The sequence below is a fragment of the Strigops habroptila genome, chromosome 16 (genome assembly GCF_004027225.2).
Source record: "Strigops habroptila isolate Jane chromosome 16, bStrHab1.2.pri, whole genome shotgun sequence".
Classification (NCBI taxonomy): Eukaryota; Metazoa; Chordata; class Aves; order Psittaciformes; family Psittacidae; genus Strigops; species Strigops habroptila.
Genome location: NC_044292.2, coordinates 6,860,440 through 6,872,795, shown reverse-complemented (window position 1 = coordinate 6,872,795; position 12,356 = coordinate 6,860,440). Strand labels below are relative to the sequence as shown.

At 64.2% G+C, this 12,356-nt stretch overlaps 3 protein-coding genes across 7 annotated transcripts; 1 reads left to right on the top strand and 2 right to left on the bottom strand.

The window, feature by feature from the left end:
• Window positions 1-70: 70 nt before the first annotated feature.
• RPL22 (ribosomal protein L22) lies at window positions 71-2,816 on the bottom strand. The gene is made up of 4 exons (XM_030507864.2): window positions 2,607-2,816; window positions 1,904-2,008; window positions 1,154-1,278; window positions 71-302 (listed from the first exon to the last, which is right to left on the bottom strand). The coding sequence occupies exons 1-4, from the start codon at window positions 2,697-2,699 to the stop codon at window positions 158-160; spliced, it is 468 nt and encodes a 155-aa protein (XP_030363724.1). The 5' UTR covers window positions 2,700-2,816; the 3' UTR covers window positions 71-157.
• Window positions 1,272-8,135, top strand: RNF207 (ring finger protein 207). 5 transcript variants are annotated; one of them, XM_030507863.1, is made up of 18 exons: window positions 1,272-1,712; window positions 4,000-4,190; window positions 4,285-4,417; window positions 4,495-4,639; window positions 4,718-4,799; window positions 4,871-4,946; window positions 5,034-5,159; window positions 5,257-5,303; window positions 5,429-5,501; window positions 5,573-5,641; window positions 5,723-5,791; window positions 5,872-5,993; window positions 6,835-7,024; window positions 7,095-7,280; window positions 7,354-7,405; window positions 7,492-7,609; window positions 7,682-7,762; window positions 7,847-8,135. In XM_030507863.1, the coding sequence occupies exons 2-18, from the start codon at window positions 4,000-4,002 to the stop codon at window positions 7,977-7,979; spliced, it is 1,893 nt and encodes a 630-aa protein (XP_030363723.1). In that variant the 5' UTR covers window positions 1,272-1,712; the 3' UTR covers window positions 7,980-8,135. The 5 variants fall into 5 exon arrangements, with proteins under 5 accessions (XP_030363723.1, XP_030363721.1, XP_030363722.1 ...); XM_030507861.1 differs by having other exon boundaries at window positions 5,573-5,791; XM_030507862.1 differs by having other exon boundaries at window positions 4,495-4,799.
• A 411-nt stretch (window positions 8,136-8,546) lies between these two features.
• ICMT (isoprenylcysteine carboxyl methyltransferase) lies at window positions 8,547-11,962 on the bottom strand. The gene is made up of 5 exons (XM_030507855.1): window positions 11,715-11,962; window positions 11,506-11,594; window positions 11,254-11,423; window positions 10,355-10,572; window positions 8,547-9,891 (listed from the first exon to the last, which is right to left on the bottom strand). Exons 1-5 carry the CDS (start codon window positions 11,937-11,939, stop codon window positions 9,709-9,711), a joined length of 885 nt encoding a protein of 294 aa, XP_030363715.1. The 5' UTR covers window positions 11,940-11,962; the 3' UTR covers window positions 8,547-9,708.
• Window positions 11,963-12,356: the final 394 nt, after the last annotated feature.

Sequence of the window (12,356 nt, the reverse complement as noted above, 5' to 3'; positions counted from 1 at the left end):
CGCTCCCGAGTCGCCCCGAACGGCCCCGAGTCACCCCGAGTCGCCCCGAAGAGCCCCGAAGGAGCCGCCGTTGCCGCCGCCGCTCACGGGCAGCGACATCGCTCCCCGCCGTTTATTGCAGGCAAGCTGTAACTGTACAAAAGGGCCACAACGCGGCTCAATCCTCTTCCTCCTCCTCTTCCTCGTCCTGGTTGATCTGGAAGTAGCGCAGCTCGTAGCTCTCCTTGCTGTTGGCCACCACACGCAGCCAGTCGCGCAGGTTGTTCTTCTTCAGGTACTTCTTGGTCAGGTACTTGAGGTACCTGTGGGGAGAAGGTGGCTGAATGCCGCTGCATGACCCCCATCTCCGCAGAGCAGCCGGGTTTGGGTGTGCTTCCCCCCACACCACCGCTTTCAGCAACACAGATCCCTTCTCCCATGGGCGTCCACCGGAGCGACATGCCCCATCAGGCACAGCAAAGCAGCACCAGGAAGCAACGCAGGTAACGGTGCCTCTGCCATGTGGAGCCGGATAAACCCCTTTTCCCCCTCCCGCCCTCATAGGCTGCGACCACAGCACCATACCCGGCCCCACCGGCTCCGCACGCCACGGTGGATCATGGCTGAGGGCTGCCAGGACGTGCCGGGTGCGACACCGACATGGAGCAGCCACGACGGGTGAAACACGGGTGCTTACACAGCTGCCCCAGCACCACGCATGGTTGTCCTATTCCCACCATTCTCCAGCTGCCTCACCGTGCCACCACGGCCGCAGCCAAAACCGCGTCTGCCAAGGCCAGCCAAAGGACTGGCAACCACGAGAAGCCGGTGGAGGGCAAGAGCCCAAGGAGGGCACCAACATGGGAGTGAAGAGCCTGGCTGCAGATCAACCCCTAAACCCCAAACTCCTCGTCTTTCGGCTGCCCCACTGCCAGTCTCTACCCAGCAGGAACATCGATCCTGTTTTCCCCTCAAAGAGCAGCCACCACACCGAGCGTCATGCAGCATTTAACCAGGAGGCCTGGCACGATCCCTGCACCAAGACACCTCTTCCCTACTGCCCTGCTGCCAAGCAGGCTCCCCTCTCCACGCTGACGAGCCCCAACCACGGCACTGGCACAGCCCTGTGAGGGCGACTAGTGCCAATGCACACATGGCAGCCCCATCACCTCACCTCTTTGAGAACGGGACCTCCGACGTGACCGTGATCTTGCTCTTGCTCCTCTCGATGGTCACCACGCCCCCGCCCAGGTTCCCCGCTTTGCCGTTCACCTTGATCCTTTCCTGCAGGAACTGCTCCTGCAAGAGAGGAATACGCTGCTGAGCTGCGGCCGAAAGCTCCCACCGGACAAGGCCTCCTCTGCTGCCTCGTGCCCGAGCTTCGGCTTTTTGTTAGAGCTGGGGAAGAGACCCAAGCTATGCCCAGGGGAAGGGGAGGTCAAGGGAAACTGCGAGCCCACCAGAGCCTCCCACACCTAATCCAGCCAGCCCATTCGAACCACGAGGTTCTCAAGCCCGAATGCACCAGATGAGCAGGGCAGGGACACATTTCCTGCCTTATAAAGGGAGAGCCAGCGAAGCAGCAGCCGTGCTCTGCCCCTCCGAGGACGCCTCAACCACAGCCCCATGCTCGGGCACAGTTTGAATGAAATCAGGTTGAAACACCCTCATCATCCCCACGGCACAACAGAACCCCGGCCCCACAAGGGACGAGCAGCACCGCTGTGCAGCAGGTAGGGAAGGCGTTTGCATTTTAACTACAAAGCATTTAAACACGACATAAAAAATGAACCCGCAGCCCCCTCGCTCTGCTGCGTGCTCCCCAGTGGCTCAGGCTTTTACGCTGCGCCATGGTGAGGGGCAGGAGCGGAGCCAGGGGGGCCACGCTGGTGGCACACCGATGGGAGTGGAGCCCCACACTCACAAAGTTGGCGGCGTCCATGATGCCGTCCTCCACCGGGTGGGTGCAGTCCAGTGTGAACTTCAGCACCTGCTTCTTTTTTTTGCCACCTTTCGCTGCGGGCTTCTTCTGCAGCGGGGGAGAAAGAGAGAGCCGTGAGAGGCGGGACAAGGCGATGGGGAACAGGGAGGGGAACAGGCTGGGGACAACGGGAACGGGACGGGGGCCGGACCAGGCGCAACAGGGCCGAGCCAGGGATGATGGGAACGAGCCGGGGGCCGGGTTGGGGGCAATTGGGCCGGGGTGGGAGCCAGGCTGGGGGCCACGGGAATGGGCCGGGGGGCCGGCCAGGGGGCGAGGGGAACGGGCCGGGGGCCGGACCAGGGGCAATGGGGCCGAGCCAGGGACGACGGGAATGGGCCAGGGGGCCAGGCTGGGGGCAACGGGGCCAGGCCGAGCTCCGGGTTGGTGGCAACGGGACCGCAGCGGGAGCCAGGCTGGGGGCCACGGGACCGGGCCGGGGACAACGGAACGGGCGGGTGGCAGCGGGAACAGGCCGCGGGGAGAGCCAAGGGACGGGCCCCGCGGCCGCACGCCCGGCGGGACGGGCCCGGAGGAGGCTTAAGCCCAGCTCCGCGCGTTGCCCCGCGGCCGGGCCGGGGACGGGAGGGGAGGAGGGTCGGGCGCGGGTGGCGGCGCGGGGCTGGCGGCGCGGGCCGCGGCTCACCACGGGCGCCATGGCGGCTGCAGCGCAGGGGCAGAAAGGGAGCGCCGCGCCGCGCGCACGCGCGGAAGCACCCGTCGGGCGGGCACTGCGCATGCCCGGCTCGCCGGGCCGCGCGCCGAGAGCCCCAGCCGAGCGTTGAGAGAGTCGATGGAGCTTCCGGACCGTCCCGAGCACGCCGTCTCGTTGTTCTGCTTAGCGGCTAGTGCTGCCTGGGAGGGCGGTGATGTGCTCTGGGTGGGATGAAGGGGGCGTGGATTAAGGGAAGGGGAGTGTTCTGGAGGTGATGACGTATGGCTAGGGGCGTGGCTTGTGTCAAAGAGGCGGGGTTTGCTGAAAGGGGCGTGTCCTGGCAGTGATTACGTATTGAAAAGGGGGCGTGGTTTGTGGAGAAGGGGCGGGGCTTGCGGGAAATGGTGCGCTGTTGGCAGCGGGGCCGGGGGGTCTGTGCTTCACCGGAGCATGGGGGGCTCCGGGGGGGGTGCCCCATCAGCCTGCGGGCACCAGGGCCCTGCACCCCCGACACTGCCCATGGGAGCACCCCAGGGCGCTGTGCCTCTGGGTGCCCCGTTGCACACGGGGTACGCGCGTCCCTGCGCCCCAAACACCACCCAATGGGTGCACCCCGCTCCAGGTGCACCCTCCCCTCCTGGGGCCATCGGCAGGCTGCATGGGTGACTATGTCCCCATGGGTGCCCATGTCCCTGTGAGTGCCCGTGTCCCCCAGGCCTGGTTCCACACAGCCCCATGCCCCCCCATCCCTGCACCCCTCTGACGGTCCCTGCTGCAGGCACCGAGGAGCGCACAGGGGCTATTTTTGGGCCGTGGCGCGGTGGCGGTGCCAGGGGCCCCGCGTCACGGGGCCGGCCGGGCCCCTCTGCCCCGGCAGCGCTCTCATTCCAGCCGGCGCACGGGGAGCAGCAGCACGGCCGATCCCCCGGCTGCAGACGGGGAGAGGTAAAGCCTTTGCCCAGCCACGGTGCCGGGATAGGGACTCCCCAATATGTGGGGCTGGGCTGCCAGGGCAGAGGGTGCCCCACTGCAGGGGATGCTCCCTCCTGGGGGACACTCGTGTCAGTGGGATCCCCCCCACTATCCTGGGGGATGCTCTGCTGCGGGGGATGCCCCATCCCCGGGGATGCTCCCACTCTGGGGACACCCCATCCCAGGGGATGCTCCTGACCTGGGGACACCCATGCTGGGGGGCACCCCACTGCATGGACCACCCCAGCCCATGGCGCTGGGTCATGGGGCACGTTCGGGGCAGCCTCGTGCTGTGCAGGTCATAACCTAAAAATAGGCCCCAGCTCACAGGCCCTGCAGGGAAGGATCCCCCTCTGCTGCGGTGCTGTGTGGGGTTTGGGGGGTGACACGGGGGCCTCTCTCTGCCCCACAGATGTCCGGAGGCATTTTCTCCCCGCTGGGGAGCTGCTCGGAGCTGGAGAAGGCCAATTGCCACCCGCTGGTCTGCCTGCTCTGCCATGAGCCCTACCAGCACCCCTGCCTGCTCGACTGCTACCACAACTTCTGCGCCAGCTGCCTGCGGGGCCGCGCCAGCGACGGCCGCCTGCGCTGCCCCCTCTGCGGGTACGGGATGGACCCTGCCATGGGGGGACACCGGCACCCGCAATGCTGCCCCTGCCCTGCGCGGGTATCCCCATCCCAATCCCCGTCCCCACAGGCACCCCTCGGTGGTGAGGGGGGGCACGGGGCTGCCCCCCGTGGACCGGCTCCTGCAGTTCCTGGTGGACAGCTCTGCCGACGGCGAGGAGGATGTGCAATGTGCCAACTGCGACCGGCGCTGCGCCAAGGCGGTGAGGGCGGCGGGGCTGGCAGGCGGGCAGGGGACCCCCAATGGGGCTGTGCCTGCCACCAGCGTCCCCTCCTACAGGAGCTGGACACCATGTACTTCTGCAACACGTGCGGGCAGCCCCTGTGCGCTCCGTGCCGCGAGGAGACGCATCGTGCCAAGATGTTTGCTCGCCACGAGATCGTCTCCCTCTCCAAGCGCACCAAAGACATCCATAAGAAGTGCCGTGAGTGCCGTGCCACGCTGTGCCGTGCTGTGCTGCACCACGCCGTGCCACGCTGCCCAACAGCCCCATCCCTTGCAGCGCTGCACGAGGAGCCCTACATCATGTTCTCCACCGAGAAGAAGTCCATGCTCTGCATCAACTGCTTCAGGGACATGCAGGGGTGAGCAGCCCCGGCCCCGTGCCCACCCCTGTGCCATGTCCCAGCCCATATCCTGGCTCCTGTGCCCGCAGGGAGAGCCGTGCACACTGCATCGACATCGAGACGGCGTACATGCAGGGCTGCCAGCGCCTGGACCAGGCGGTGATGGTGGGCAGTGCCGGCGGGTCTGGGGGGTGAGCGGGGGGGGCACGGTGCTGCCTGCAGTGCCGCAGCCACCCCGCTGCCCCCCGACAGGCCGTGAAGGAGCTGCAGACATCCACACGCGAGGCCATCGTCCTCCTCAAGGCCATGATCGAGGAGGTGCGCAACAGTGCCAGCGAGGAGGAGGCGGCCATCAACTCCCTCTTTGGCCGCATGCAGGTGCGGGGCCATGCACCCATGGGTGCGCATGGGCATGGTGGAGTGGCTGCAGGACATGGGGTGGCCGTGGGACATGGGGTGCCCATGCCATCTGCAGGAGCAGCTCTCCGAGAGGAAGAAGACGCTCCTGAAAGCTGTGCAGAGGTGAGGGGCTGCGGGCTGAGCATCCTCCCAGGGTGTCCCTCACCCCCAGTGTGTGTTGGGGTGCCCTGGGGCCGGATGCCCCCCAGTGCCCCACAAAGGCTGGGCCATGCCCTGCTCTGCTGCAGCCAGCACGAGGAGAAGGAGAAGGCGTTCAAGGAGCAGCTCGCCCATCTCGCCTCGCTGCTGCCCACCCTGCAGGTAGGGCCCTGGGGCGGGCAGGGAGGCCCCTGCCCCACAGGTCACCGGTGATCACGCCTCCCTTTGCACAGGTCCATCTGGTGACGTGCTCGGCATTCCTGAGCTCTGCCAACAAAGCCGAGTTCCTGGACCTGGGCTACGTGAGTGGTGGCATCACCATGGGGCGGACAGAGCACCCTATGGCAGTGCCAGGCTCACCGCGCTGCAACGCCGCCTTTCAGCAACTGATGGAGAGGCTGCAGAGGATCGTGAAGCTGCCGCATCGCCTGCGGCCGGCACAGACCAGCAAGGTAGAGCCCTGCCACCGCGCCGGGGCCGGCTCCCTGCCTGCAGCCAGCCCCAGCCACGCTCACCCCAGCTCACCCCCCAGATCAACAGCGAGTACCGTGCAGAGTTCGCCCGCTGCCTGGAGCCGCTGCTCATGCTCAGCCCTCGCCGCTCCGTGGTGGGCAGCGCCAGCGGCATCGGTCCCGGCATCACGGGCACGACCATGTGAGGCGCCAGGAGCGCATCCTGCCGCGCGCCCCCCACACCAAGCTTGCCCCCGCCGCTGCCCTTGAGCCGGTCACCCCAATGTGATGGGGACACCGTGGAGCGCAGCTGCGCTGACAAACGACAGGCGCGGGGGCTTCAAGTGACACTTCTGGGAAGCGGGAGGACGGGCAGCGGGGCTGGCAGCCGGTGCCCGGTGAGCTGCTCCCGCTCCCCGCACGCCCGCGGCGCCGCAGCCTCTGTGCCCGCCACTATTTTTATCAGAATTCCAGGGAAGTGCCCGGCCGTTCCTCGCCCGGGATATATTTAGGCCCATTGATGTCACGGCAGCACCGGCGCTGCCAGGCACAACCGGCCAGAGAGGACAAACAGGCGCTGGCACCCCATGGGGACCGCTCCTTGCCACCGGCCGGGCTCGGCGCCGTGGGGCGGCTGAGCTCCTGGGGGCTGCACGGTAGGACCGGCGGTGTGGGGCAGCAGAGCTGGGGTGGTGGGAGCACGGGGAGGCTGCAGGATGTGGGGAGAGGCAGGGGCCAGGAGATACCTGCGGTGACGGAGTGAGCTGCATCCTTCCCTTCAAAAACCAGAGCGTGCCGAGCTCTGTCACCTTCTGGTCCTGAAGCTGTGGCCATTGGGAGAGCAGCCCATGGAAAGCTGACTCTTAGGGTGGTATAAGGCTCTGCTGAGCGACTCTGTGTGCTTGGGGAGGGACATGTGGGGCTGGTGTGTGCCCAGGCACACCGGGGGCAAGGGGCCATGGGCTGAGCTGGTGACACAGCCCCAGCACCTTGCCCTGGCTGCTGACTGCCTGCAGCACCCCACTGTCACCCTCTCCATGCAGGCTCCCCGGCGGCCAATGCTCCAAGACCCTCATAGTGCCCAGCTGCCCCCCCGACGGCGATAAGATGTCGACGGGCCCCATGGTGCGGAAGCCGACGATGCACCGGTACATCAGCACCAAGGTCCTGCTGGCCGAGGGGCGCGAGACCCCCTTCGCCGAGCACTGCCGCAACTACGAGAACACCTACCGGGTACAGAGCGCGGGGCGGCGCGACGGGGCGGGATGGTGCTGGTGCTGTGGTGGTGACGCTGGCGCCGCAGATGCTGCAGACGGAGATCCAGAGCCTGAAGGACCAGGTTCAGGAGCTGCACCGCGACCTCACCAAGCACCACTCGCTCATCAAGACGGAGATCATGAGTGAGATCCTGCAGAAGTCGCTGCAGATGGACGTGCAGATCGCTGCTCACTACTCCGCCGTGGAGATGATGCGCAGCGTCTTCGAGGAGGTACGGCCGGCGCATCCCAGTGCAGCAGGGTCCCTCTGTGCCGTACCACTACCGGCTCCCTCTGCCCTTCCAGGTCTGGGAGGAGACGTACCAGCGGGTGGCCAACGAGCAGGAGATCTATGAAGGTATCGGTCACGCTGCTCCCTGGCTCTGCACCCCCTGTGCCCTCTGTGGGGCACAGCCATGGCCGCAGCAGCTCCTCTCGCCCCAGCCCAGCTCCACGACCTGCTGCAGCTGCGGCAGGAGAACAACTGCCTGACGACCATCACCAAGCAGATCGCGCCCTACGTCCGCTCCATCGCCAAGGTGAAGGAGCGGCTGGAGCCCAGGTGAGGGGCACAGGGGGGGTTGCTGGGGTAGGGAGTGGGGGGGACACATGGCTTACACCCATCCCACCACAGGCTGCAGGAGCCCCGGGACCCCAAGGAGGAACCGGTGCAGATGCTGCTCAAGATCTGCGATGACAGCGAAGCAGCGCCAAGGTGGGTGATTGCAAGTGCTCGGGTGCCAAATTCCCCCCATCCCCTTCCCAGCCGGACCCTGCCGAGGCGCCTTCCCCTCCACAGGGACCCCTCGCCCGGCGGCAGGGAGGGGGCTCCGGCCAGCCCCCAGGGGGGCTCCCCGAAAAGCAAAGAGTGCCGCAGGGGCCAGCAGAAAAGCGGGGCTGAGAGCGGCGCCCGGACAGAGCCTGCGCCATAGAGCCTGACACCGAGTGCATGGAGCTGCTCTTGCTTTGTGCCACGAGCAGGGGAAGCACAGCCCGGGCGCAGCGTCTGCAGCCTGCCCTGGGGAGACTTTGTTGGTCTGAAAGTATAATTGTCCTCACACTGTCCCTCTTGTGTGTTAGAAGTGAAATAAACGGGCACAAAGTGCAGTGTCCGCTTGGTTCTGTCGCTCTGGGCACAGCTCGGGGCTGCCATGCAAACATGGGAGGGAAAAACCCCAACCCATGGGGCAGGACAGAGGCAGGAGCTTGGCCCAGGCCTGGGAGCATCCTGCCAGCCGGCAGCAGAGCAAAACCACCCCGTGCTTCATGCATTGGTGCTGTCTGAAAACATCCCAATGGCACAGGGGTACAGGGTGATCTCCTACTGCAGCTTGTCCTAAAGCTTTGGCCACCTTCTCCATGCCTGGTGAGCTCCTGGCTCCTCACAGAGCTTCACCCTGGAGTGTTCTGCAAACCCACTGAGGATTAGAACATTAAGGGTTCCGGGTTTGATGGTCACCGGCCCCTCCAGAGAACTCCAAATAACCACCAGACAGAGGTTGGCAACATTTTTCCTTGGTTTTTATATAAAAAGAAACCAAAACCAAACCAAAGCCATTTCCATCAGCACCGCCTTTCCTGAGCCATTCCACAGCACCTCCACCAAGGCACTCCGCAAGCCCCAAGCATGAACTGATGAGCAGCTCGTTTCCATTCCAGCTAGGAAGAATTAACGTAAAACTCAAGAAAACAGTGATCCTCTTTGGTATATAACGACAGAATAAGTTATACCACAAAGCTCGAGTAGGAACCATTTCCAAAATGGTCACGTCTAAAATGGCGTTAGCTAGCCAGACTTTATCCCCGTCTGGAGAATTCCCCTAGAAGCAGCTCCTACCAGCGCTGACATCCCAGCTATGGCCTATAAAAGCAGGCAAGGATCTCGAGCACTAAAGCCCTGGGCAAGCCCGGCAGCCGCCGTTCTTTCCCCACCCAAAACCCTGGGATCCCTGCAGGACGGCGGCGGCCCGGCAGGATAGGAAGCAGCGCGATTTGGAAGCAGGAAGAGGGAACAAGAGGCGGTTGGAACAGCGGCTCCCGAATCCGCAGCAGCAGCCGAGGGAGGAGGGAGCAGGACCCGCTCTCCTGCAGCGTTTCAGAGGTGCTCGGAAGGGTTCTCCCTGTGAACGCTGATGCTTGGGATGGAACCGGACGGTGCTGCGGTGCCAGCTCCCCGGCAGGCAGAGGGCAGGTCCCTGTGCCCGAGGAGCCAGAGCCGGCTCCTGTGCTCAGCCCAGCAACAGCTTGCGGAATGGGGCCTAAAGAGATTAACACTGTGCCACCGGCTCGCAAGGTCAGAAAGCTTTAAAATAGGATTATGCCACAGGAAGGACGCGCTGCCCAGTGCTTTTCCTGCATGGGGAGGGCAGAGCTGTGCCCGGAGACGTCTCAGTACAATGCAGCGGGCAGGAGGGCTCCATTCTCTTTAGGGTCGCTACAGGCTAAGTTATCTGGAAGATCCCTGAATGTGCAACAAAGGACTTATCTCGAGGAGAACGAACGAGCTTCTGATCATGTATTGACCTGTAGCCCTTCGCCAGCTCCTCCTGGGCAGCCGGGATTTACCATCAGGCTGCTCCCGGTGCCGGCGCCACACGTCGTCCCTCGCCCTGCGGCGCCTGGAGCCGGGCGTCCGCTCTGCCAGGCTGGTTTTCACCTGCATTACAGCTCCACTTTGACTCCTTTAATAAAAGGGAGACCCGACGGCACCTTCCTTTTGTACTCCAGGTACTCTTCTCCGAAGAAGTGAATGAGGGTGATCTCCTCCTCCTCGATCCGCTCCCTGAAGAAGCGCCACGACGCCAGCGCGTAGCCCACCACACAGATGGGGTTGCAGAGCAGCACCTGCCAACAGACACCACGGTTGTCACCGCCGGAGAAACCAGGGTTGTCCCCATCCACATCTACTGATCAGTTCACCCTCTGGTCAGGACTCTTAGAGGGAGTTTTCTTTGCTGTCCAGCATAGGAACGGTGTTTGGCAGCAGCGAGGTTGAGCCTCATTGCTCACAGGAGGCATTTTGGCCTTAGGGGTGCAAGGAAACTCTGGACACCAGCTATAGGCAAGAAGATCACACCCCGAGCTTCCAAGGGTGTTCTGGCTCAAACCCTGGCCTTACCACTCCTGCTTATTCCACAAATTAAGGTGATGGAGTCTTCCCAAATATCACTGCTATGTGCTGGTGTGAGACACATCACCCCTGCTGCTGACCACGAGCAGTTTGCATCCCATTAAGGGTATGGGGCAGCATTAAGAAGACAAACCCAGGTTATAAGATGAAAGTATCTGAGCACATTATATATAGTACCTGTGTTCCAATACTCCAGTAAAACCATCCCACATACGACGGGTGCCGGAACCACCCGTAGACCCCGCTGGTCACCAGAGTATGAGTATCCGACTTCTCGTTCTGCACAATGTGGTTGAAGTTGGAGCCGGCCGTGAGCATGGCAGCTTTCCTCAGGCAGTCCCCAAAGATCACCATCAGCAGCCCCACAGTGCTCAGCCAGGTGATCTGCTTCAGCTCTGCAAGGCAACAAGGACAGGTCACAACGGGGCAGCACTGGTTGTGGTCATGATGCACAGGGTTGGGTGGGCTTTTCCCCAAATCCCAAAGCATGATAATGGGTAAAACACAGCCAGTGTTCCGTGTGCTGCTGTCCCAACACTAAAACACATAAAAGTAGAAGCTTCTGACACAGATTCACCCCAACACAGCGTTTGTACATCCTAAGGGCAGCCCGGCTCTACAGTGTGGAGTCAAGCTGATGTTCTTAGGCTGGACATGGGGAGCTCTGAAGCGCACACTGCTGTTATGAAGCAGGGAAGGAGAACATCTTCCCCTTCCCAAACAAAAGGAAGCACCACAGATTGGCCCAACAGCAACAGGTTTTGCTGACCTGAATCTATTCCAGGTCAAAAGACGACACCAGATACAACTGAAGCATCGTTCTTTGTACCACCAAAGCAGCTTGAGGTGTGCAGGTGGAAAAGAGTGGAAGACCCTCTACATAGCAAAGACAGCCTTACATGTGAGAGCAAGGGGGGTTCTCCCTTTGCCCCCAGGACTGAAACCTGCTTTGAGCACAGAGAGATCAAGGCTGCGGCAAATCCCTGCCCTGCTGTCAGCATGGCTCAGCTAAGGGGGGTTACGCTGCTATCAGGCAAGGCAGAGGATGGTTGGCACGGAAGGAAACAGTGACCAACCTGGGAATAGGATCTTCTCCAGCGTGAACTCCACCCAGGAGGAGAGGGCGGCCAGGTTGTACTCGAAGCTGTGGTTGAGCAGGAAGGAGTCCAGCGAGAGGCTGCGCGGGTTGTTGATGGCCGTCACCAGGTACTCGGAGTAGTGGAACAGGGACAGGGAGCACATGTACCTGCGGCGAGCAAGGAGGGAGCGCTGTGCCGGGCCCCGCAGCCGCCGCGCCGGGCCCCGCCGGCGCTTTGCCCTCCGCTTACCATCCGAAGTGCCGCCAGGCGGAGCGGCCGGCGCTGAGCAGCAGCCCGCAGCCGAAGGCGAAGCCCAGGAAGCAGGCCCGGACGGCGATCTGCGGGCGAAGGTAGACGGGAAGGGAGAAAGAGACGGAGGCAAAGCCCCGCCGCGGCTTATCCCCGGTGCATCCCGACCGCCCCCCGCCCCGAGTCCCCGGTGCCGGTCCCCCCCGCACCTTGTAGAGCGGCCGCGGGTAGAGCAGCAGCAGCGCGGCGTTAACGCCCGCGGCGTGCAGCGCGATGGCCATGCGGCCGCGCAGACCCGGCGAGCCCAGCAGCGCGGCGGGGGAGCCCAGCGCCGCGGGCAGCGCCGACACCGACGCGCCCAGCAGGAACGCGGCCAGGCTGGCGCGGCCCTCCCGGCCCAGCCGGCCCCGCCACCCCGCCGCCGCCGCCATCATGGCGGCGCCCGCCCCGCCCCGCGTCGCCCGGGAAACGGAGCTCCGCCCCGCGCAGGGGCAGTGGCCGCGGGAGGCACCGGGGACCGGAGCGGGGCGTGCGGGGGGCGTGGATGCGGTTGGGTTTGGCCGTCGGTCAACGCCGAGCACGGGCTGCCCGCCCCGGGCTCGCTGCGGTACCAGCACAGAGGAACGGTGCTGGCCCCGCCGTGCTCCCCTGCCCGCCGCCGGACCCGAGCGCCGGCCCCCAGAGCATCACCGGGCTCCGAGCATCATTGAGCTCCGAGCATCATCGAGCTCCGAGCATCACCGGGCTCCGTGCATCACCGGGCTCCGAGCATCACCGGGCCCCGAACATCATCGAGCTCTGAGCATCATCGAGCTCTGAGCATCACCGGGCTCCGAGCATCATTGAGCTCT